Here is a 27608-nt window from a genome sequence, read left to right as displayed (position 1 = left end):
AATTTTTTTATACTTTTTCATTTATATTTAGCTTCTCTGTTGATTCAGTGGTAATTAAAGAATCTGATGTACAGAAATCAGTAGTACATCCTGGAAGTTGTCTAAAAAAGAATATTGATCATGCAATAGAGGTATGTTATTTTTAATCTTCATTTTTAAACAGTTATGTACACTGATACTTTTTTCTTACTATCAGTTTTATGTCTTCAGTTTTGTAATTATGTAGTAAATATTTGGCTAAGATTAAGCATAAAGCATGAGGATAATACCTTATGTAAAAGATTCAGAATGTCTATAGAAATATTTTCATAGCATAGGAAAAACACAGAGATAAATTTGAGAATTTTCCTTCCTTGTTACAGTTTAATTTTTTTCTTTGTAACATTTCTTTATGAACTGTGTAATAAATCAGCTTCAGTACCATGGCCAACATAGTCTTTTCTTCCTCTTATGGAAGCAGAGGGTATCTTCAGAATGGTGTATAGGATTCCCTAAAATCCAAGGTGCTAGGGCTGGAATAATGGATCAGGCCATCTTCCAACAGAAGTAATGATAGAAAAGCCCTTTTTTTTTACTGTGCTTGCCACTGAACCACTCTCTGCCTCTCCTCAACATTGTATTATTCAAAACTTTTTTCAAACCCCCAACTGCATCTTCATCTTCACTCAATAATTCTAAATTCTAGTAAAAATTAAAATCACTGCCTATTGCCCTTTCTCATTCTGGATATTAAGAAGAGATATGAGCCACACTCATCCCTTATTAAATGTCTGTTGGATGAAATTCAAATAATTTGTAAATAAACAAATACTTTCATGTTGACAGTATATCTACATTTCTAAAAGAAGATTTATTTTTTTAATTGATAAAAATAATTTGTATGTGGAAAATTGTGTTCTTTTAATAAATACCAAGAAGAAAATTTGCTCATAATTTCATTATCAAACATAGCCACTTGTTAACATTTTACTTAAAATAAATATACATTTATATATATATATGTCTTATTAATTATATTTAAGTATCCTTAACCCACCCTAGAATTTATGCTAATAATTACAGATATGTAAATATATTTCTCTCTTTGCATCTTTAAGTTTATAATAAGTGTAATTATTTCGTAGGATTATTAGATTAATATTTTTATTTAAAGATAACTGAAATTTATTTTTATTTGAAAGTGTCCAAAAATAGTGATATTTTTGGAATAATGAGTACATCCTTAAAATTAATGGTATAAAATCAGTGTAAATTGTCATATTTCACCCTTTAATTTAGTTTTCTAATGAATGTGGAATGAAACAAGAAACAAATATGGTTAAATTGTTGGAAAAACAATACCAAGAAAGATTAGAAGAAGAAATAGCTAAGGTAAGTTTATAGTTTATGTGGAAGATTTTCTTGGTTTATAGATTTTCTTGATCTTTGAACTGTCAAAAAAAAGCATAGATTTTTTTGATGGTATGTACTTTGTTTTTATTTGTAAGTTTCATATATAGTCCACCAAACAGTTGTATAACAGCATCAACTATAATTGCTACTTCATATAATGTTTTGCGGTGCTTTTCATTGAGAAGAACATTTTTTTCTTGATATAGAATGGTAATTACAATTTTTCAGAATGCCACAAGTTTTTATATATGTGTTACATTGTAAATAGTTACCTTGTGAAGGAGTTTGGCATTCTAAAAATGAGGGAAAAGTTATGAAGAGAAAAAGTGGTTGTATTACCCTGATAAATTATTGTAATGTTAGATAATAACTACAGATACTGATGGAGGATTGTCACGGAACATTATTACTCATGGCCAAGTGAATTTTTTTGGAAGGAAGAAATATAAAGACTTTTATTTTTTTATTTTTTTACTGAGCATTTATTGATGTTATAGTTAGAAAAATTTTGCTTGTTTTATTTTAAAAGGCAGGCAGTAAAACACTTTGATGTTAAATTTATTGAAAAATAGCCTATCTCTGTATCACTTTATCAGAGGATTTATTTTTGTTTTTAAAACTATGAGGCCAGGCTTTTTTTCTAATTCATATAATTTTGAATAATGACCCACTTTTTAAATCCAGCTGGTATTTATAAATCTAATCCTTTTTGTTTGATTGATTGATTTCTTTAGGTCATTGTGTCAATGAGCGTTGCATTTGCTCACCAAACTGAACTATCTAGACTATCAAAGGGAAAAGAAAATACTATGTCATCAAAACAAGCACTTACTTTCTGTCAGCAAAATGAAAAACATTATTTTAATGAAATGAAATTATCTCAGGATCAAATTGATCTTCAGACCTCTGATGCATTGGACATGAAATTTAAAGAAGAATTTAAGCCACTTAGTAAAGAGTTAGGAGAAGATGGAGAAGTTCTGTTACCAAACAGTGATCATCTTGATGATATAGTAGAATCAGAGGTCCACCAACTAACTATTTCAGAAGAAATGTTTTCCAAAGACAAAACATTTATAGTTAGCGAATCTGTAAGTATGCTTCTTTGAATATAAAAAAGAAAAACTTATAAAAATATCTTCAGTTTAAAACAGTAGCAATAATGCTGATTAATAGAGAATGAAAGTATGAAGTCCAGTCTTGACTTTAATGTGTTTTATTAATTATAAGGTATTTGATTAAGTGAAACAATATTGGTGTGAAGTATAAAATAAGTCAGGTCATAGTATTCTTGGTTGTCTTATGGACATAGTACATGTTAAGTTCTCATTGTAAATTATACCTGTGTTAATTTTATTTAAACTAATTGAAGGTTAATTATATTATAACTAGGTAATACCTGTGGCCAAAAGATTTGCTCAATTAAATGTAAGAACATAAAAGGAAATTGCTACGAATTCAAGAAGACAATTCAAAGTATCTTATTATCTATATACTAATTCTTTTTTCTTGTTAGTTGAGGATCTGTTACCCCAACTAATTGCAGCCTTTATCAGAAAACAATAAATTCTACTTCTTTTAAAATTATCTGAATTTCAAATTTATTTTATGTGTTCACGATAGATATATCTTGTTCAGAGGAGTATTCAAATAAAACTGTCAGCTTTTTATGTAATGCAAAACTTGTGAAATGTTTATGAAAACTAATTTAGCTGTAGCTGTTCAAGGCAGAATGATTTTAATTAGTATCTTAAGGGATTGAAGTATTCATAGAACCTATTGACTTGTCATGAGTGAGAAACTCATAAATGTAAAGTATTTATTTCCAAATAAAATTTATTATAATTTTTCTCTGAATAAGCAGTTTTCTATAATACTATGATGACCAATGAATAAAAATTAAATAGGCAAAATTCTTTTATTTTGTGAACTTAATTTTTAAAAATATTTTTGTAGTTGTATATGGACACAATACCTTTATTTTATTTGTTTATTTTTATGTGGTTCCCGGGATTGAACCCAGTGCCTCATGCATGCTAGGCAAGTGCTCTACCACTGAGGCGCACAACCCTGGCCCTATAAACTTTATATATATATTTTGTTGTTGTTGTTTATATTATTTCCCCATTATAAAATATCAGGAGTTATAACTTTATTAGGAGAAGGGGCTGGAGATGTAGCTTGGTGTGGTAGAGCACTTGCCCAGCATGTGTGAGGCCCTGGGATCAATCTCTAGTATGGGCGGAAAAAAAAGTGGAGGGGGTGGGAGTTGGAGGGGGTGGATAAAGAATCTTGAGTATTTTGTTTTTCTCTGTTAGAATTAGATTTTAGCTAAACTATCTGGTAAGTAGCTGTTTCCTTTTGGAAAATAACATATATGGTGGTAATAAATTAACTTCATGTTGTTTTGGAATTATAAGTAAGAAAAATACTTTTTTAAAAAAAGTGATTTATGGGCTGGAATTGTGGCTCAGTGGTAGAGCGCTTGCCTTGCATGGGTGAGGCACTAGGTTCGATCCTCAGCACCACATAAAATAAATGAATAAAGGTATTATGTTCATCTACAACCAAAAAATAATTTTTTAAAAAAGTGATTTATGCTTTTGTTTAATAATAAAACTAAAACTCAGATGCTTTATGTTGTTAATATACTAACAAATAAGTATAATGAGAAATGAAATTTTAAGTATTGTTAATAAGGTTAACGGAATAGAACCTTATTTTGTTATTGTTTGGTATATACTGCTGCCCATTCATCCTAAATGTATCAAAGGGCTCAATTTGATCTAAAAGTCCCAACTTGGCTGTGTTCTTAATTCCAGAAAGCAGAATGAGATAATATTACACTTCTCCAGTGCCAGGTGAATTGTTTAAAAAATATTCTGCTTGTCTTAAGATTCTTGTTTTTGTATGTTTATGAATCTAATCCTGAATAAAAATGGGAATAAAAATGGAATGATTATATTTGAGAGAATAGGTATTGTGATACCTAGACCAGCTAAATGAATTGTTTACATCCATGACATACTGACAGTAGTTCCAGGCAAGGTAAAAGCAAACTTGGATTCTAGATTTTCTTACACCATAAGGAACTTATTTTTAGTTTTCTATATGTCAACTAATTCTGTAGAGAAATATCTTTTTTCTGTTTTTAATGTGAAACTTATAAACATTGCTAAAGGTGTTTAGCATAAAGATACCTGCATATTCAGTATTCCAGGTTTATTTGATTCTCAAATATGTTGTGAATGATTGACTACAAGTTATTCAGCACTTTTTATAACTTTGGTGACTTTAACTGTACATGCTAGCTAATATTTAACAGACCAGATGGTTTTTAGAATAGTGTTGTTACCCCTTCTACAACTTTTGTTTTAAGTGTCATAATCTTTACTAAAGCTTATCCATACTTTAAGTATAATGGTGAGTTTACTAAATACTTTGAAAATATTGAGTTTAAAATTTTTATATAATTCATACTATTATAGATATTAGGAGTAAATCATACCTTAACTGGATAGAAGCTATTGTGTAAAGTATGTAAATGAGAATTTTAAGGGGGACTCTTATCCCAAATGCAGTGGATCCCAATTGCTATTGTAAATAAAATATATTAGTCTTACTTATTTGATTGCTTGAGGTTTTTGCTTTGTTTCTAAAACTGAAGGGTTTTTTCATGATTTCATGGTAAATATCTAAATGTATGTGAAGGTGGTTTAGATCTTGTCGTGAAATGGAGCATAGAGGCAAAGACTTATCAAATTTATCTAAAGCAAATATTTATTTTATTGTAAATACTCTATTGAATTTATGTAGTAAATTTGGAAAATAGTTCATCTTTTTTTAGTTATAACTTTGAACTCTATATTTCATGTATTTTCTAGGTCATTAGTATATAATAAAAATTATGTACATATTGAAGCAATTGATGTATTTTAAAAAATGTATTGACTAAATTCAGGAGAGTAGTTGTGTACAGCATGTATACTTCATAGTCATTTTCTTTATAGTAAAAATTAAAATATAGTATTTATCCACATTTAAAGGAAAATACTGTTGGTAGTTAAAAGTGAACATGTTCATAAAATTTTTCCTTTTTAAAGTAACAATATATTTTCACAGATATTTTAGGAAATTAGTTACAAATTAAAATTTATGTTTAATTTTCCATTATGAGTCTTATATCTATGCTCATTTTTAAATAATAGGTTATAAATAAAATTTAAACTTTCTTTTAAAACAACAATTATTGGGGTTGGGGTTGTAGCTCAGTGGTAGAGTGATTGCCTAACATGTGTGAGGCACTAGGTTCAATCCTCAGCACCACATAAAAATAAATAAGTAAAACAAAGGTATTTTGTCCATCTACAACATAAAAAAATGAATTAAATTAAAAAAACAATAATTGTATACTGAATATTTTGGAAATTGATTTGGTTTGGCAATAACACTCAGGTGTGAGGAGCAGAAGTCTTTAAGAATAAGATTTTAAATATTATCTTAATTTTATAATACATTATTAATGTCTAATTAGAAACCTTAGAAACCACTACATTTTATCATTTTAAGCTTAAAACATGGCAGTAATGTCTTTCTGATACACAAACTTATGTAAATTTACAAAATTTATTTAAGAGACTTGCTGTAAGCCTGTTGTCAATACATACAATTATTTCTTAAAATTCTGGGGCTAAGTACTGGAAACATTTGAGCTCAGTTTTTTGTTTTTTGTGGAGGTTTTTTTTTTTCTGCATGTAGTTGTTTTAGTAAAAACAGATAAGTAGATGGTGACATATAAAAGCTCAGATAACTAAAGCAAAGTTAGTGCTTTTTTGTAATTTCACACAAATGATTAAGTTATGGCGATTGAGAGCTTTGGCCTCAAGTGTGTATTACCATCTTAAAAACTATTTTAAAAATGGAGTCAGTATATGCCAATGATAGCATTCTAAGAAGGCTATATTTTTAATGCCTCCGAATTCTAAAGTGTTCAAAACAAATGTGGAGTCTACTATTGACTTATCCTACCCACAAATGTTAACATGCATTAGAACTGTCTTAAGTGACTGTAAGTCAGAAATATGTCTTTTATTTGAAATCCTTACTTTAATGGAAAATGACACTGGTTTTCCAACACTTCATCTTCCTTTATGTATTCTTTCCCTTCTTGTTTAGCTTGAACATGCAAAAGTTACACAAACAGAATTGATGTGTGAGTCATTCAAACAGAAACAACAGGCAACAGAGTTCCTTAAATGCCAAGAAGAACTGCGAGAGCGCCTTCATGAAGAGTCTAGGGCCAGAGAACAGCTGGCAGTGGAGCTCAGTAAGGCTGAGGGTAAGTACCTTGCCTTTGGCAAGTCAGAGTAGCAGAACTTCAATCTTAAAATAGAGATTTTGATGTACAGCCAAATTCAGAAACAAATCTACTCTAATTTAGAGCAGCCATTGGAAAGTAGTTGTAGTTTGTCTTCAGAGTTTTTCCAAGCAGTTTTTAAAACTGCATATACACATTTAAATATAAAAGGAACTTGTAGAATTACTGAAAATATAAAGGAATTTTAGAAAATAGAGAAATGGATGGTGGAGAATTGTTACCATGATCCCACCATCCTAAGACATGCCTGTAATTTAAAAATGAGAAAACCGAAGGTAAAGATGTTATTGAATTGTTTAAGGTAACCATTAAATAGTGACCATAGGCTTTAAGCCTCTAAAGCCTTGGGCTTTGCCTCTTCCCCCATGCTGTGGTATTGACCTTAACCTTCTAGAATTAAAATACCAACTTGAGAGAAAATGTTTTGTTAGAGCTTCATAGTCATACATAGTAGCTGAGTTCATCTCAACAAACTCATACATGCATGGAAATAAATTTCAGTTCATGATCCCCTTCTTTTCCCTCCCGTCTTCTTTCCCCTCTCCCATTCTCTTTACTCTATTAGAATTGTGATTCGATTTATAATATCTGATTTACATTAAGCTAGAAACTTGTCTATTTTTATCATTTTACTAAAGTGAACTACGCATATACAATGTGATGATACTTCAGTATAGCAAAGTATTTGAAAGTTTAGAGAAATTTCACATTAATGTCAGGTTGGTAAACAAGAAGACTGCATTAGGCCAGGCACAGTGGCACATGCCTGTAATCCCAGTGACATGCCCAGGGACACTGAGGCAGGAAGATTATTAACTCAATGCCAGCCTCAGCAATTTAGCAATGCCCTAAGAAACTTAGTGAGACCTTGTTTCTAAATAAAATAGAACTGGGGATGTAACTCAGTGATAAAGCACCCCTGGGTTCAATTCCTGGTACTCAAAAAAGAAGACGACGACTAAATCAAATGTACATATTAAAAGTTAAGGGCTGGGGTTGTGGTTCAGTGGTAGAACATTTGATAGCACACATGAAGCACTGGCTTCAGTCCCCAGCACCACATAAAATATACTAAGTAAAGGTATTGTGTCCATCTTCAACTAAAAAAAAAAAGTCAATAAGTTGCTGCTATTAATAGCAAATTCATTCAAGACTCTTAATAGGTTGGAATGATTTAAAGTTTTGCTAACAGCTCTTTTGTTCATATTAAAACATATTAATGTTCAAATTTAAATGAGTTGTAATTTCATTTCCTGTTCATTTTATCTTACAGGTATCATTGATGGCTACGCAGATGAAAAAACTCTTTTTGAAAGGCAAATTCAGGAAAAAACTGATATAATAGATCGCCTTGAGCAGGAGTTGTTACGTGCAGGTAATAGGTTGCAAGAATTGGAAGCAGAACAACAAGAAATCCAAGCAGAAAAAGAATTATTGTCAAGACAGAAGGCGGCAATGAAAGCAGAAGCAAGTCCAGTTGTACAACGTACGTATTTTCAGACTTTGGAACACTTTTCTTTTCATTTATATTCTTTAAACATTAAGAATGATTTTCCCCCCTTTTTTTCAATGCCATTATTCATATACCATATAGGAACTTGAAAAATAATAGCAGAGTGGGCTGAGGTTGTGACTCAGTGATAGAGCACTTGCCTAGCAAGTGGGAGGCACTGGGATCCATCCTCAACACTGTATATAAGTAGAATAAAGATCCACTGACAACTAAAAAAAGTATATTCAAAAAAATTATAACCAAACATACCTATAGGTAATTGTCTTATTAGACAACCAAGTAGAACCAGGGTTTTCTTTTCTTTCTTTTTTAATCTCTGGCAGATGTTGACTGTTAACAGGAAAAGACAATTCTTTACTTAACCCCAAAAATCTGCCTCAAGAGAGGGTTACAAATAATGGGGCAGAATATTTTATAAATTGTGTAAGCTTTAGGCTTTTTAATAGAAAAGAGACAGCAAAAATGTATTGTCGGATTAAATAACTAAGAACTTGTTTTAGTAATAAGCAGGTCTGGGGCTTGCAAGCCAAATAGATGGAAAAGGTCAATGGCGCTAGAAGCAGGCTGACATCTAGTGTAGTAGGAGTTCAAAGAGAATTTAAATTTATAAATAACCTTAATTTTTCCTTAAATAAGAAATTAAATAATATCTTGACATTAAAGTTTGTTTAGCAGTAAATGTCAATCTTTGTAATAGTAAAAATTTAAATTCAGTTTATTGTGTCCTCACTTTTATAGTAAACATAAGTTGGAATTATAAACTGTTTGTCTAATTTCATTTGATCAATTAAGAAATACAACATACATTTTTTGTAAAATGATGAAATTAGTCTAACATGGGTTTAGGGTTGTAATTTTTAATGGGGAAAAACTTTGTGTCATACATGTAAAATATTCAAGAAATATTGGAACTTCTTAAAATCTCCAGTGATAATAATCAGTGGCTTCAGCGTCTGCTTTCTAATATATATGTGGGCACATGCATTATCTTATTTTAGCCAATAGAATATGTATAATATTTTTGTTGTGTCTTGTCTTGTTTTCTATTTTCATAGGACTAGTAGATGCTGCAGTCGATGCAGCACCTGAAGCAGGCGTGTGCGTACAATTGCATGGACTATTTTTGAGTGGTAGATTTAGATGCAAATTTTGAGTAACCCTTGGATTTTCAACCAACTAACATGTCTCTAATTTCGCAGTTTTGCTGCTGTGATTCACTCTTAAAGTTGTTCTCTTTAACAACAAAACAACTTGTCTTACTATAAAAGTTCACATTTTCACTTGAAATTAACAACTGAGATTGATAATGACATCATCTTATTATCTGTTATGCATGAAAATTAAAACAATTTCAATTTTTCAAAGAAAATGTTTTTTTTGTTAACAAATATATTAAATCTTGTAGTCTATGACTTTCCAGAATCCTCTTCTAAGTCAGGAAGTTTATAAAATGATGGTAGTAAAAAGATCAATGGAATTTAATAAGAGGCTTTCTGATTGATTTACTTTATGTTAACATCTAGTATCAGTGTTGTTTTCAAAGGAAAAATTTTTTCTGTTGATTCCTTGTCCTGAGTATAGTGTTGGTACATCAGTTAGTATAAAGATTCTAGAGATAAGTTCTTTCCATTTTCTTTATTAGAGGATTGGTTTACTTTTTCTTTTATACTTTATTATTATATTAATAATGATACTAACACAATAGTGCTTACTATACTACAGTTATTGTTTTACATATTTTAACTCATTTGATTCCAAATTTGCTGTAAGAGATTGGCAATGATATAGTTCCCATTTTACATATAAGGAAACCAAGGATCATCATATTGAATATCATGTAAAACAAAAGAGGCAAGCTAGGATTTGAAGACATAGTCTGTTTTTAGTGCTAACCACACTGCCTCTCACGTGTCAGTTTTCCCTTGATGCACATACATGTGAGCATGCAAAAACAACTCAGTAATATGGATCTAATAAGGAGTAAGAATAACAGGAAATTCTGGGTCTAGTCATATTTCTTCTTCTACAACTCTTCCTTGCTTGTTTAAAGATTTACAGTGATTTTTGTGTATATTATGTATACATATGAAAGTGATTTATGGGTTTGGAATGAATTAATTTTTGTGTGAGGTAAATAAAAATGTTCTTTTTCTATGCTTAAATTTCATTCAATTTTGTTCTATTATTAATAGTGAAAAGTGGCTTTTTTGTCATTTGCTATGTTTTTACAAAAATGGTGTTTTTGTGACGGGACTTTCTTTTTGTTAATTCTGCATAATTTTAATAATACTAGTTTATGTATGTGTAGCAGTAAGATATTTTGTTATTTCTATAAGAGAATATTTACTTTTTAATATGGACTTAAAATATTTCTCAGTCTTTATTTCATGAAGGTAAAATTTACTGGAAGCAAAAAAAAGCACCATTAATTATAATTAACTCTGAATGCTTTTGCATTTATAAACAGAATTACTACATGAGACAGAAAAATTAATGAAGGAAAAGCTAGAATTGCAGTGTCAGGCTGAGAAAGTACATGATGAACTTCAAAAACAAATGAAAGCTTTGGAAATAGATGTTGAAGAGCAAGTCAGTTGGTTTATAGAGATGGAACAAGAAAAAAATGCTGAAGTAATGGATTTAAGACAGCAAAACCAAGCACTGGAAAAGCAATTAGAAAAAATGAGAAAATTTTTAGATGTAAGTATTTGCAATTTGATATTGATTTTTCTCAGTAGAATACTATGTGATACTGTTCTATATTATTTTAACTTTAAATTATAGGGACTCTTAATATTTTTGCTTATGTGTGTATTACACCAATGGAGAGAGTATTCCAATAATTTATTATGTAACAATCAAAATGAAAATAGTAAAACTAGGGCAGGGAATGTAGCTCAGTGGTAGAGTACTGCTTAGCATGAATGAAATGAGGCCGGCCCTAGGTTGAATCACCAGCACCAAAAAAAAAAAAAAAAACCTAAACAACAACAAAACTTGTGCCACTAGCTTGTGAATAAGCCCTACTAGTTAACGTTCCAAAATTCATAGTTAATCTTCTACTAGTCTCTCATTTAATCAGTAGTCAAAGCAGGTAAGAATTCCAAGAGCTAATTGTCTACCATTGTGTCCACCTCAAAAGGTGTGAACACAGGTAACAACAGTGTGGCACTTGGACTGGAATAGTTGCCAAGCTTCCATTGCTCTCTTCCAAAAAGATGTTAAATCTTTAATTTCACATGGATATTCTTCTTTAAGATTTCTTATAAGCCAGATTTTCTCTTCACATATCAGAGAATTAGAGTCTTATACTATTTATAATTTTAGGTATAAAACTTAAGATTATAAGAAATTGATTTACCAGACAGTTTGTTTATTTGCTTAATGACTGAGTTAGCAGTGTAATTTCTCCATTGTACAAGTACATTCATTGATGGAGGAGAATTATTTCATTCTGAGTTTAACATTACCTAAATGAAAACAAATGTACTTCAAATAAATTTTAAGTATTTAAATTTTGTGGAAGAACCCAAATAGGTAATGTGTCATACCAAAAATATTTTTGAATCTTTGTGATTCCATGGTCATCAGTCCTTTCTTTTCAAACAAACTTAACCTATAACTAAAGAGAGATAATCGGTTTAATAAATATTGTTTCTTCAATTACTATTGTTTTTATTATTGTTCAATTTCAGGAGCAAGCCATTGACAGAGAACATGAGAGAGATGTGTTCCAACAAGAAATACAGAAGTTAGAACAACAACTTAAGGTTGTGCCTCGAATCCAGCCTGTTGGTGAACATCAAACTAGAGAGGTAAGAATTTTATTGGTATTGCCTATTTGTATCTTGAGTGTGAAGTAAGAGTTACATTATGAAAAACTTAAAAGTGAATAAGGTATAAATCTTAAAAATCAGGACATTGAATGTTACTTAAATGTGAGGAGGTCATTAACCCTAAAAAATGTTTATATTGGACTAGGGGTTATAGTTCATGGTAGAACACTTGCCTAGCATACCTGAAGTCATGGATTTGATGCCAGCACCATCAAAAACAAAAAACAAAACATAAAAATGTTGTACTTAAATTTGGAATTATTTCCATCTTTATATATTTTCTAGTATTAAATAAACTTCTCTGCCTAGTTCTCTACTCCCATCCCAACTAAACTGATAATTCTCTGTAGTCACTCTTTACTAATTATTTCCCTTTCTCTTCTCTTTTACAGTCCACTACAATGAAGTTTCCAACATCTTTTTCTTGGAATTTTATACCCCTTAGTATATTTAAACTGTTCCTATGAAGGTTACCCAAAGCCTCTTGGCTGTATCTAGTAATCACCTCTCTGTCTTTAATACTACTCAACCATTTAGAGACACTCATTACAGTCTTCTATAAGTATCGCCTTCTCTTGACTGCTGTGACACACCTACTGTAGAGTGTGGTCTCTCTCCTCCAGTATTTATTTGTCTTCTGCCTACCCAAAATAAATGAGGGGTACCTCATGACTTAGTCTTAGAGTCCTCGTTCTTCTGTTTTTACATTTTCTTCCCAGTCATCTGTAAATTGCCCCACAGATGTTCCTTTATTCCTAACATCTCTGTTGAACTCTGTACTTGAATTTTCAACTGCCTACTCCGTCTCCACGTAGATGTCTCATTTTTAACATATCCAGGAATCATATTCTTGGTTCCTGAATAGCCTTTATCAAAAAGACAAGAATAAAATTATTCCTCCTTCATCTCAATAAATGTTGTGCCTTCTAAATCATCTTCTTTGCTAAGTTCTAGAATTCTTCCTCAGTCCCACTCCTTCTCAGCCCTGAACCCAAACCATTAATGGATCAGATTTATACTATATCTTTTTATTCTTTTCAGCTTTATTCATTTCCCTGTGTCTTAGTTGTCATTATTATTTGCCTATATGTGTGAGGTAGCTTCCTGACCAGTCTCCCTGCTTCTACTCTGTCACTCCCACTGTCCATTTTCCTCATACAGAAAACTCTACATTTATTAAACAAATGCTACATGGGAAATATTATACATATTTATACGTATATCACTTATATATATTTCTAAAGATGGCTTATCCTGGTTATAAAGAGATTGTGCTTGAGATAAGGCAATCCCAGTGTGGATCATGGCTGTGCTATGTAGTAGATGTGTGACAGTAACTAAGCTACTTAACCTTTTAAATCTATTTATTCATTTCTAAAATAAAGACAGTAATAGCTCCCACTGCATAGCAGTATTAGTGTGGCCCTTAGTTAACACTTAAATTCAACTACTATTATTTCTGAAAATAATTTTATTGCTGAAAATTATCTACAATTTCTAAGAAGTTTACTTGATTCATTTCTCTTAAAAGTACCTCAATGAAGTATAAAATGCCTATAAGTTCATTGTAATGAAATTTTAAATCTGCTAGAATAGCAGAAAAGTCATCATTCCCCTTGTTTGTAGTCATTGCCCTTATTTCTAACAAATGTATTTTTAGCTTTTGAAAAACAGTGACTTATTCATTGAAACTCAAAAGATAATTCAAGATCTAGAACTTTGACTGCCATTTTCTACTATATAATTTTTTAAAAAATATTTGAAAGTTGACCTATCTCATTCATGAAACTTTAAGGTATGTTTGAGTTTCCTCAGGAACATTGTGACCCATTTGTTCTCTGCTTACCCTGCCAGAACTAATCCCAGCTTCTGTTTTTCTGAAGACCCAAAAATTCCAACTGTGAAAACATTATAATATGCCATTTCATTGTACCTGTTTTATAGCCTTTTCTTATGAACTTAATCCAAAACTTAGTCAACCTATTATTCTCAGTAGCTTTATTACTGTTAAAATTTAATCCTGTAATTATAATTAAGCTTGCATTTTTTAATGTTCTGAATAATGATTGTCATTTTGTATAATTGCCTCCAAGTATTTCACTGAATAAAGGCAGTATTCTTTTATTTCTTACCATCACTTATCTTTTTAGGAACTTCCTCTCCCTCTTGATCAGAACTAATTTCATAAATTATCTTATTAATCCTTCCTGTATTCTTCTATCCCAGAGCCACTGAATTGAAGGCACTTGCATATCAGTCTTCAGGGATAAGTTCTGGGATGTGTCATCATTTATTTTGGATGCAGGAGAAACTATTAAGACACTAAATGTACAGCTCTCTCTTACCACCCATCCTCATCTCTATTCTGGGATGGTGCAATGTATAGATTGAAAGTGCTTTGTAAATAACTATTATCAAAAAATAATTCATGAAAGATTTTTTTTCAGGTTATCTTACTTCACATTCTGAGAGCAAGTCAGTAAGTACTCTACAAATTTGCCATCTTTAAGGTCATAGGTCTTAGTATGATTGTACCATTACTAGATAATTCAACATTATTCAAAATGTGGTTTTCCCCTCTTCCTAGCTAAAGTCTTAGTCTTAAGAGAAAGAAATTTTTCTAAAAAGGGTTGAGCAAAAGCAATATTTGTTGTTTACTAGTGCTGCCTAGTTCTTATCAACTTGGGAACTATCAACCTTTGTTTGAGATAATAGTTGCTATCCTTATAAAAAATGAAATTAATATAGCATTTCAAAATGTTTTTTGAAAAAAATGATTTTTGAAATGAATTAAAAGTTATGAACTTTTCAAATTTTTAGATTTTTTTGTTTATTATATTTTCAGGTTGAACAGTTAACAAATGATCTAAAAGAAAAAACAGACAAGTGCAGTGAGCTGCTTCTATCAAAAGAACAGCTTCAGAGAGATGTACAAGAGAGGAATGAAGAAATTGAAAAGCTAGAGTTCAGAGTGAGAGAACTGGAACAAGCCTTACTTGTTAGCACAGACAATTTTCAAAAGGTGTGACATTTTGAGTTAACTTTATTAAGTGTTTTAATGAAGAAAAGTTTGATACACAAACATCAGAGCTTGAATAAGAAAGCTTGAGGGTGGGGGCAGATGGGGAAGAGCCTTCATTTTTATCTGAGAAATGCATTTTAAGTGTCAAAAGTTCCTGTTTGACTCTATGAATGTATTCAAGACTGAATATCTGTAACTTTTTGATATTCACTAATGTAGAGTTTGTCCTCCTAACTGGTCAGAGAGAATTGCTACTTATCCAAAAGGAAACACGAACACACACACACACACACACACACACACACACACACACTCTGAATAATCAGTATTTAATGTCTGAAAATTTGAGAACATTCTTATATATTTAAAGGTAGCGGACCAGAAACAATTTGGAGCCTTAGAAGCTAAAGCAGAATTGTCTCTAGAAGTGCAACTGCAAGCTGAGCGAGATGCTATCGACAGAAAAGAGAAAGAGGTAAGGACTTTTTTTTCTTTCGTGTGTGTGTGTGTGTGTGTGTGTGTGTGTGTGTGTGTGTATTAGATGTAGATGGGCAAATATCTTTTGTTTTATTTACTTACATGGTTCTGAGGATTGAACCCAGTGCCTCACACATACTAGGCAAGCACTCTACCACTTTATTTTTAAATGACAAAATATGTTTTGAGTTATTTTAAAATCAGTTACCTTGAAAATATCATTTGAACAAAATGAAGTTTGTGGTCTAAAACCAAAATATAGACTTTCTCAATTCAGTGCCTAAATTGATCTTCAAGACAATAAACATGTGAACTGATAAGCTTATGAAGGAAGTTTATTCCAGGTTGAGAGGATAACTAGTGTGAGCACTTTGAAGCAAGAAGAAATTTAGAGAGGGAGAAAGGATAATTTAGCAGGTACGGGCTGAATGAAGAGGACAGTGGAGAAATGTAGTAGTTAGGACAAAAGGCAGCATCTCTTTTCTCCTGTTCGTGCTATGGGCATTGAGTTTTTGCTCCTCTCTACTGTGAATTTGGGTTTGCTTGCTTTCCTTTTTCTTTTTAAACTTTTCCCTGAGAATTGATAGTATTGTTTTACAACATATGAAGCTTGTGCTTAAAAGATTAATAATGAACTAGGAATGGGAATTTAGCTCAATGTGGGTTTGAATCTGTAGCACCACAAAATAATAATAACAAGAAAGTAACTATAAAGTTATCCTGTGTTGCCCTTCTCCCTCCTTCTTAAAGAGAAGGATCCAATTAGGCATGGTGGTGCGTGCCTGTAGTCCCTGCTTCTCAGGACTCTGAGGCAGGAGAATGAATCACTTGAGCCAAGGAGGTTAAGGTCAGCCTAGGCAACATAATAATACCCCTGTGAGAACAAGAAAAGAAAATTTACCTTTAGATCTATAGTAATTTTAACTTTCTTTGTCTACTAGTAGTTTTCCTAAAACATATAATACTCAACATTGTATAGTAATAAATAATTTTAAATGTTTAAAATGTTTTTAATTATGTTTTTGTCTCTTTCCATAGAATTTTTCTCAGAACATTTAAATTTATTTTAACAATTACTTATTTTGCTTAAATATCGTAGAAGTATTTGGTAATAAGTACTTGGAAATCTGTTTATAAAACTAATTTAGACATCAGCTAAAATGACGGTTCAGTGAATTTGTAGTTCAAAGAAGAAAAAAGGAATCCATAGAAATTACTATAGTTGAAATGATCCATGAGAAGGATCGTTTTCCCATTTTTATGTAACATCTGAGAAGTTCTTGTTTATTAAGTTTGGAGTTTTCATGGAAGCAGTGAGCACATTTTTTTTGTGTGTAACTATTTCTGTATATTTGAAAGGAATTAATACTTAATGATTTATCTTAAATACTGAATAATCTCCTCCCCCAAAATATGAACCTTCACAACTGGATCTAAAAGTAGTGGTAGTTGATTAAGGATACTTGATGTAGCTTACTAGTTGTTTCTCTTCATTTGTGTGTGTGTTCTGGGGCTCAAAGGGCCTCACACAAGCATTCCATCACTGAGTTATTTCCTTAGCCCTAATTCTATACATACACACACACACACACACACACACACACACACACACACACACACAGGTTTTTTTTTGTTTTTGTTTTTGTATTTTGAGATGGAAGCCATTAAGTATAGTGCCAGGCTGACTATAAACTCCAAATTACAGGGTTCAAGCAATCCTCTCACATCAGCTTCCTGAGTAGCTGGAACTACATTCATGTGCCACCATGCCCTATTATTTTTATTATCATTTGAATGTAATATATATCTACTAACACCTTAATTTCCTGAATTAAGTTTCTAATAAACATCTACCTTTTACTCAGGATCATAGTACTAGTAGTACAGAACTATAAGAAACCATAGAGAGAGCATCTGTTAACTGACTTTCAGTTTTTGCAGATAGAGACCCAGAGCCAAAGATGTTGAGTGAATATATACAAATTAAAATAACAGCTGACCTTCATTTACTTGCTTTAAATAACTATAATGAGTATTCTATCAGAACTCACTTCCTTACCTATAACTGAATAATGAGAGGTATGAATGTAGAATTAAAGCATATGTCTTTTAATGAAAATAACTTAAGCATTCTATCCTGAAAACTAGGCAAATGTTTTCAGATATCCTATTGAGTATAAACATAAAGATATCTTTATGTATCATTATAGTTGAGACGTTCAAATACTCCTAAAACCTAGATTTGTATAAAACATTTTTTGAAAGTTCATTAGACTATTTAGAAATGTGGGATGAATAAAAAGAAGAAAATAGCTTCTTATAGGAGAAGGAAATATTGTGGAGACAATAGTTATTTTGAGAAAAGGATCAGTAAGTTTTAGCTCTCTGTAGAACTAATGAGCTCTAGTTTACAGATAGCAATAGTAAATAATAGTTAACTTTGCTGAGGGCTGAGGGCTAGAAAGTATATTAAATGCCTTGTCCCATTAACCCTTAACACTCTCCCTGGGAATAGATTCTGTTCTAAAATTTCCTAATTTGCCAATGTGTGACCTGATCCTTAAGAGAGGTTAGTACTTAGTACAGACAGAAAGAACTGATTCTGGAACCCTATGATGCTATGATGCCAGAACACTGAATATATTTTGCTTGTTAGTGAAAAATGTTAAAGACTGTCATTCAACATTTATTATTAAGCTGTTTCTGAATGTAGAGCACTTTTGTTCAGTTGTGAAATCAACACCAGACTTCAAGGAATATGCTATCTAATTAGTGGAACATATATAAGTTTTTTAACATTTTTTTAAGTTGTTGATGGACCTTTATTTTATTTTTTGATTATATGTGGTGCTGAGAATCGAACACAGTGGCTCACACATGCCAGGCAAATGCTCTACCACTGAGCCACAACCCCAGCCCCTATACTTTTTTTTTAAGAGAAAAAAACACTTACAAAATAAAATAAGACTCAAATAGGTACAAATCAGTGTCATCCAAATAGTCTAGATATCAATTGGTAGATAAGTAAAACAAGTTTAAACCTTTCTAATGTTCTGGTTTGGGTGTTGTTATAAGATAGCCTGAAACTAGAGTCTGCTTGAATAACAAGAATGTTCCATAGTGTCATTTGGAGAAACTAAAGTCTGATGTGATGTCTAAAGTTCAGCTACTTAAAATAAAAAATGTTAGTACTTTAAACCAGTCCTTCTCTGCATATGAATCAGCTGGGGATCTTGATAAAGTGCAGGTCTTTTTTTTTAATCTTTTTTTTTAAATTTTTAGTTGTAGAGAAACTAAATACCTTTTTTTTTAATGTGGTGCTGAAGATCAAACCCTGTGCCTCACGCATGCTAGGCAAGCGCTCTACCACTGAGCCACAACCTCAGCTTCCAAAATGCAGCTCTTGAGTGCAGCACAAGATTCTGTGCATCAAACGTGCTCTCACATGATGCCCATTCTGCTGCTCCAGAGACTACACTTTGAGTAGCAGGGCTTTTAAGACATAGATCTAAGAATTTGACTATTAAGTGATATTACAAGGAAAAAAAAAAGGTCATGTGAGGTGGGGCAGCAATTTTACTTAAATAAATATGTGTATGTTGATTTTATAATACCTTGTCATTAAAATTTGTTATAGAAGAGAATAGGTGTAAATACTGTCAGATAACTTTGAAGAAGATACAGTCATCACAATTTTCAATAAACTAACCTGGAAATTATATATGTACAACCACTAAATGTATTTTAGTGTCTACAGAGTTCAATATCAGTGTTACAAAAAAATTTAAGTAGAGGTCTTAGACATTAGTTATTAGAAACAGGATAAATTATAGTTTAGGACTGGAACTCCCCAGGTTCAAAAGGTGGTTTCACCACATAGTAGACATGTGACCTCAGGACAAGTTACTCCTTGCTGTAACTCCCTTCCTCAGTTCTGAAATGGGGTTAATCATAGAATAGAGCTCCTAAGGTTGTTACAGGCTTTTTAAAAAATAACAATATATAAAGTACTTTGTACCCATGCCTAGCAGTAATTCTCTATAAATAATAGCCATTATTTAGTATTGATACCATTTCTGTTTAAGAAATATTAGGCTGATTTTTTTTTCCTTGCTGATTTCTTTTTTTAGGCTGATTTTTAAGGCCTTGCCTTGCCTGTGCTAGAATGATTCTAATTATGTGATGTATCAGTATATAAGCAAGATATGCCCCTTTTCAACTTTAAGGCACTAAATGATTTAAAGTTGGCTCTGAGCCAGTTACTACTAAACACTGCTTCTGCATCTTAGGTTGCTGTTAATGCAACATTTTTGATCATCAAGTAAATATATGTTTATAAATTCATTTATTAAATATTAAGTAGCTGTGAAGCAGTGAGCTAAAGTGATTGCTAATGTCCTCAAACCCATTTTTTTAAATAGAGCAATAATTAGCTCTTAATATTCGTCATCAGGTTCATTTTTTTTGGATAACCATCAAAGAGGATTATTTTACTTTTATTACTAATAATCTATCTTCAAAAATTAAATTTCTGTTTTCCTATAAGTAAGAGCTCTCTGATTTTCTACTAAAATTATTTTGTTAACTTACTCTGCAATTCAGACCTAAGGATCTCTTGACCTTATTGTGTATCTCTGCTTCCATCTGCTTAATCAAACCACAAAGCAGCCAGGGCATTCAATGGATTATAATTAGATATTTGTGGGACTATATTAAGTTAGTTTTATTTGATACTAGAATAACTGAATTAATTCTACAATTTTTCTAAGCTTTTCAATAGCAACTAACTTAATTTTAACTGAATTTAACATAAGAGTTAGCATGTGGACTGCTCCTTTCTGTGACTCTTTCTGCTTATGGTAGAAAATGTTTCCTGGTGTCCTTCTTTAAGGTGTCTTCTAATTGGGCAAGATGGTTTAAGAATGTGCAGTGTGACAGGCATGGTGGCACACACCTATAATCCCACAACTCAGAAGTCTGAGGCAGGAAGATTGCAAGTTTGAGGCCATCCTCAGCAACTTAGCAAGACCCTAAGCAACTTACTTAGCATGACTCTATCTAAAAACTATAAAATGAAAAAAAGGGCTGGTGATGTGGTTCCATGATAAAGCTCCCTTGGGTTCAGTCCCCAGTGCCAAATCAAAAACAAAATAAACAAACCAAAAAACAAACAAACAAAAAAAAAGAATGTGCAGTGTGAGCATGTCTAGGAACCATACAGGTATGGCTGGCTTAGAAAACCACTTTCCTTTATTCTTATGAATTAAGCATATGTACTTTGTAAAGCAAATACAACATTCTTTTTTTAAATTTTTTTTAGTTGTAGTTGGACACAATATCTTTATTTTTATGTGGTACTGAGGATCGAACCCAGTGCCTCACATGTGCACAGCAGGCGCTCTACCACTGAGCTACAGCCCCAGCCCCAACATTCTTAATTCTATCTTGACAAACATCTGTGTAAAGTTTTTTTTCTTTACTTTTCATAATTTTGATATTAAAGATAACAAACTTAGAAGAACAACTAGAGCAATTTAGAGATGAGCTTGAAAATAAAAATGAAGAAGTTCAGCAACTACATATGCAATTGGAAATACAGAAAAAGGAATTCACTACCCGTCTACAGGAACTTGAACAAGAAAATAAATTATTCAAGGTAACTATTTTAGAAAATTTTTTTTCTATAAAGAGATAATAAGTTTTGCTCCTATGTAGTTATAATAAACATTTACTAAGTCCAGATCTAAATAATACTCACTCGAAGAACACTAGCAAGCAAATAGATTTGCATGGAACTTATTTTCTGTTCATAATTAAATTTTTGAGATCTTTTATGAAAATATTTCAAGAATTATTGATCTACATTATGTCTAATTTTTTTACTTGTACATTGTAGGAAATGTATTTTTTATAAGACTTAATTGAAACAATGTTGTGAACAATGCCATGTCATGAATACATCCAACTATGATGGTTATTTTTGTCACTAGGATGAAATGGAGAAATTGAGATTTGCCATGAAGGATCCTGAGGCTATCTCTACTCATGACCAGCATATGCTATTTGGGAAATTTGCTCAAATAATACAGGAAAAAGAGGTAGAAATTGATCGATTAAATGAGCAAATTAGAGACGTTCATCAACAAATTAGACTTACAACAGATAACAAGGTATACTCATTTAAAATTGGTTATTATCTGAAATCTAATATAGTTAAATAGAGTAATTAGCTTTGGATGCCATCTGTTATAGACTTAATTCAGTATTTTATCCTTTCCAATAAAATGTACTAATGTTGACATTTTCCTAATAGAGAATCAAATACTAAAAGCATAAGCCACTTATGTTTAATAGAACTTCCAGAATGATGTTCTAAATAAGGTCTTTGTTTGATGTGATAAGGGAGGTGTTGGTCTATATTGTTGGTCTATTATTGTAACATAATGTGTCTGACAAGCATACAGCTTTTGTGCCTGATCATCTTTAAGTTTTTACCCTAAAATAAAACAAAATTTTAAAATATGAATACATACTTTTCTGTGTTTCCCTTTTTCATTAACTAATAGGATTTTGAAGAAAAAAATGAACTGATAAGGGATCTTGAAGCCCAAATAGAATGTCTGAAGAGTGATCAAGAACGTTTGAAGAAAAATAGAGAAGAAGAAACAGACAAGCTCAATGAAGTGATTGAAAAACTTCAGGAGGAATTGTCATATATTGAACAGAATATGTTGGTGGATACCAGTTCCCCCTCAGAACAAGAGGACAGCTTGAAACATCAGTTAAAAAAGGTTATAGCTGAAAAGCTGGCTTTGGAACAGCAAGTAGAAATCACTAATGAAGAAATGGCCTTCACAAAAAATGTACTTAAAGAAACCAATTTTAAAATGGATCAGCTAACACAAGAATTAGTCAACTTGAAGAGAGAACATGACCCTAAGGAAAAAATCCAAAGTATACCAGATGAAAGTGTTAGCATGACTATAGATGATATCAGCAAAGACCAACCCGAACTGGAAGTAATCCATATTGAAGATGTTCTTAAACCCCCTGAGAACAAGATGTATCTCAGATCTTTTGAAGAAAGCACCAAAGTTTCCAGAAATTTGGAAACGAAACTGCTACAGCTTGAGAGCTCTGTTAGTGCAAAGGACTTAGAACTTATCCAGTGTTATAAACAGATAGAAGACATAAAAGAACAAGGCCAATCTGAAACAGAAATGCTTCAGAAGAAGATCGTAAACCTACAGAAAGTACTTGAGGAGAAAGTAGCTGCTGCTCTTGTAAGTCAAGTCCAACTTGAGGCAGTTCAGGAATATGTGAAATTCTATCAAGATAAAGGAGTAGATTCATCAGAACTTGAAAAGGAAAATATGCAGAATTTAAATCAAATAACAGAAAACAAGATGGAGTCAGATATGTCTGCATTAACCTTGAGAATATCAGACTTAGAAAGACAAGTGATTGAAATGCATACTACTTTGATTTCAAAAAAAGAACAAGTAGAAACTGCAGAGAAAAATGCTTTGGAAAAAGAAAAGAAGCAGATAGAACTGCAGAAGTTATTGGAGGACAGTAAGAAAAAACTTGAAGGAAAAGAAAGGAAAAGAAGCCCTCACGGAGATTTTGTTCTCAAGGTTAGTTTTATATTTGAGTTTTTCACATAAAATACCCTAAGAAACTCTTTTTTTTTTCCTTTGCTTATTAAGCTGATTGGTAATTTACTAAGTCAAACAGTTCTGCTGACACCTACCAATTTATACATAATGGCATTTTATTAAAAAAAATCATACTGTTCTTAAAGAACTTTAGACAAACTAAAGAATTTGTTTGAGCAAAAAGTGCTACATGCATTGTGCAACACTCAGAACCAGAAGAGATTCAAACAGTTTCACTGTGCAACAGTGGGTGGTATTTAGAGGCAGAACTCACACATAAAATTCAGAAATTGCTTGATTGGTCATGGCTAGACCTTGTTTGGATGTGATTTGATTGGTTGATTGCCTATGATTGGCTGAAACAGTTGCCTACTATCATTGGCTGAGACTTAGTAGTTGATTATACTCTGTTCATTTGATTTCCTACCAAGTTATATTGCAGACAAGTAACATTTCTTACACAGAAACTCAAGGTATAGAGACCAGATTAAATTTAACACTATAGGGTTATTTTATTATCACTAGAATAATGGGCCCAAATTACATTTTGTGATCTTCAAACATCTTTATTCAATCAGGGTTGTCATTAATTAGAATAGTTCAAATAAATATGGAAACATTAAATTTAGCAAATGTCCTCTAGAATTTCTGTGGATATTTTCCCCCTTAATGTACCTCTACTAAGTATGTTATGTCATCATCTCTTTTAAGTACCATAGTGCACCCCATAATCATCACCACCACAATAATGTATATTCATGAGTATTCTATACATTCTAATCTTGAACCGAAGACAGTTTATTAATAGATGATTTTTAATTAATACCAGCACAATTTTTTTTTTTGGTTGGGGGAGAGCTTCATAAAATGGTCATACCACAATTTTGCAAAAACAATTTTGGCATAAAATCTGTGAAAGTTACGTAGGTGAGATACAATTATAAAAATATCAAAATATATTCATATTGAATTAATATGAGTAACAAGTTATTAGCTTGGCAAATTTTATGCCTCATAATAGATTTTATTCTTCTTAGGAAAAATTTGTAACTGACCTAATTCTACTTACAAGATCAGAAATTGCAGTTATTTCTTAGTGTATGACAGACATGACAAAGACTTTTTTCCTTCAAGTTCCCTCACTTAATAAACTTACAATTTCAAGTACCAGAAGTTCAGTCTTACCTGCCCCAGAAGATTAATTGATACATTGGGATTTTATGTCTACTTAATTTATATTGGCAAAGGATAATAATTTCATTCACTATACTTCTTCTTCCTAGCTCATTGGAATTGCATATTACTGTAGGTAATAATTATTAAAATATTAATATAACTTTTTAGGTATAACTTATAATAATTATCTTTGAGCTCATATCTTTTGAGGAAAGTAATATAAATATGAAACTTTTGAGTGGCACAAAGAATACTTTTATCAATAATTTATAAATGTTATATATATTAATGGCATGATTCGTCTTTCATTCCCAGAAAATCTTTCTTATTTCCTTAAGAATACAAAACGATAGTTCTTAAAATGTTTCACTATTTGTTGAAAAAGCATTTATCACTAAAACCCCTAGGCAGTCAGTCTTGGAAAAGCTTCATTAGAATGTGTAAATGCTTTGAACTTAGCTTTTTTTTTTTAAATGGTGTATTTCTTATGTTTTCTACTGTTATCCAGACAACTACTGAGTTAATAAATGTCAGTGGAGAAAGTGGATTTTTTGAAGAACTTGAGGCTCTTAGAATCGAGTTGGTGGCTACCAAAGAAGAACTTGCCACTTTCAAAGAAAGGACAGAAAAACTTCAAAAAGAGCTTTTGGTAAGACAAGTAACATAACTCCTAATTCATTCATTTCTACCCATCTTAATTCCCTTTCAAAATGTCCTATAGAAACAAGTCCAGAGCCATAACTTAAACTAAATTTACAAGTCTTTTTGAAAAATTCCATTGTTATAAATCTATTCACCATCTCCTTGCTTGTTTTGCTAGGAATCTTTATATTAGAAGAATGCTTTTAATCTCTAGTCTTTTAGTAAAGGAAGTGAAAAACTGCTGTTAAAGAGAACTTAAATCACTTGAGAAACAAAAGTAAAGGCTAATAAAATTATTTCAATTTTGTAGTAACCTGTGACCATACATACATGCGAAAGTATATATGTATTACAGTTTCCAAAGTGTTTTTCCTATTATTCTGAGGCAAGTGAACATATAAATGAAATTATACTCTTTCCCTCTCCACTGTAAGATTTTCAACTTAATTTATCTGTGTTTCAGGTAAAAGAGACAAATATGGCATCTCTTCAGAGAGATTTAAGCCAAGTTAAGAATCAACTTGATGAGGAAAAAATGAAATTATCCCACTTCTTAATAAAAGAGGATAAGTCTGAAGTACCAACAAACAGAAACATCTGCTTAGAGCCACTTCCTATTGAAGTAGGTAAAAACACTGCATCCCAAACGGACCAAATACTCAAGGTCAACATGAGCAACCAGACTCCACAAATTCTTGTTAAAAACGCAGGAATTCAAATTGATATACAGACTAGCTGTTCCTCAGAAAAAGTCTCTGAAATAATTAGGCAATTTACTGAAATAATTGAACACATACAAGAACTTCATGCCGCTGAAATTTTGGATATGGAATCCAGACATATTTCAGAAACTGAAACTTTAAAGAGGGAACATTATGTTGCTGTTGAGTTACTGACAGAGGAGTGTAACCAGCAGCGCAACTAACTTTAGAGTATTCAAGACATGATTTATCACCTCAAATCCTGCCCACCCCAAAATAATTCCCCTACTACCTCTTCATTCAGTAGATTTCTCATAGAAAATACATGATTGAAGACTAATGTGGGAAGGTGCTCTGAGGTAATGCATGGTAGAAAGTGGTGAGGCATACAGATACTGGTGAGGAAGAGGATTGATCACTTAGTACAACCATTATCCCTATTACTGCCTGGTGCTTTTAAGAATGATCCAAAAAAAAATCCTAACAATGATCTTTTACTTTTCTTTCCTCAAAAACATACCTGAAGTGTCATACTTGATAACAGAAGTGGATTTTCTATTCATTATGAGAAAACTTCTTTACCCTGTCTTCCTTTAGTTCACTTCTGATCCAGAGATTTTGAATCATTTTAGTTTGAATTGTATTCAGTCTACTTTTACAGGTTTTTTTTTAACTTTTATTAATGATTCTCTTTTCCTACTAGTCCCACAAACTGTGGACTAATATCAGATTGAGTTAGTAGTTATCTCTTCATTCATTCATTCAAAAAATTCATGTGTTTAACACAAGTAACTTGTAGTACTAGGAAACTCTCATTATTATAGTTGAAGTCTGTTTGTTGGTTAAAGGTTTGTTTTGTTTTAAGCGTCCAAATTTCACAAGACCCAGAATCTGACGACCAAAATATTTTTTAGGATATACTAAAAATATATAGAACTTCAACCTTTAGAACACTTTATATTAGCATGAGTCTTGATTCCTTGCTTTAGAACAACTCTTGATGACTTATAAGTATAGTCAAAATCTCTTTAAAAATCAGTTGAACTATAAATAAGACGTTTAAGGAACAAAGGGCATTTTTTCTGATGGAGAGTTAAGAGTAATTTTTTTGTTATCTAAAATCATGCAAAATGTCTTGTTTTTCTCTTACAGGTTCAACTACTACATTTCATAGTGGTATGAGAAGATAATACTCTAAAAACATCAAAAGTTGAAGTGATTTTAAACAAATTCTCTTTTGTAAATCGAAGATTCTTTTGTGCTTTTATATTGTGAATATTTAATGGGACCAAAACAAACACAGCTTATGATTGTATCAGATCTCTTGCACATGAAAACAAACTGGAATTTGTACATACAAGCATTGTGTATGTATTCATGCACAATAATCACTAAATTACATGTATATTTGCAGAATGTTAATTTAAATGATTAAATTATAAACCTTGTGTATTTATCAAATGGGTGAAAAGATTAAACTTTTGCCGATATGATACTGCTGAATGTGTAGCTTGCGGTGTCCTGCACTTTTCATTTAAGGCTACTGAAATTACATGTTTCTGCCTAATGTATTTGCTACTGGTGATGAAGACAGAAGATATCACTTGTAGACACCTATTTTTGTATAATGGTAGAAGTTTTGAATTTTATGGGGTATTTTGTCAAAGCACTGAAAATAAAAATGACTTCACCATTTTCACCACACTGTATTTGAAACTTCTTCATTTTTAACTGAGCCATATAGTTCCTGGTGCATATCCTCATAAATTACTTATCTTAAATACGCAAGACCTTAGGATTCAAACAGAAAGTTG

General features: G+C 31.5%; 1 protein-coding gene across 1 annotated transcript; it reads left to right on the top strand.

Moving 5' to 3' along the window:
• Window positions 1–17: 17 nt before the first annotated feature.
• LOC308640397 (A-kinase anchor protein 9-like) lies at window positions 18–26018 on the top strand (the record flags this gene model as incomplete). The annotated part of the gene is made up of 14 exons (XM_081312323.1): window positions 18–131; window positions 1279–1371; window positions 2127–2483; window positions 6568–6730; window positions 8043–8255; window positions 10750–10982; window positions 11978–12097; window positions 14964–15140; window positions 15511–15615; window positions 21121–21273; window positions 21608–21787; window positions 22184–23254; window positions 24960–25100; window positions 25557–26018. Coding segments are annotated over 14 exons (3582 nt in total), but the record flags the coding sequence as incomplete, so codon positions are not given.
• Between the last annotated feature and the right edge of the window lie 1590 nt (window positions 26019–27608).

Source organism: Spermophilus citellus (genome assembly GCF_964194105.1).
Source record: "Spermophilus citellus genome assembly, contig: SCAFFOLD_131, whole genome shotgun sequence".
Taxonomy (NCBI): Eukaryota; Metazoa; Chordata; class Mammalia; order Rodentia; family Sciuridae; genus Spermophilus; species Spermophilus citellus.
The sequence above is the reverse complement of the archived record's forward strand: the minus strand, read 5'-3'. Positions and strand labels throughout refer to the sequence as shown.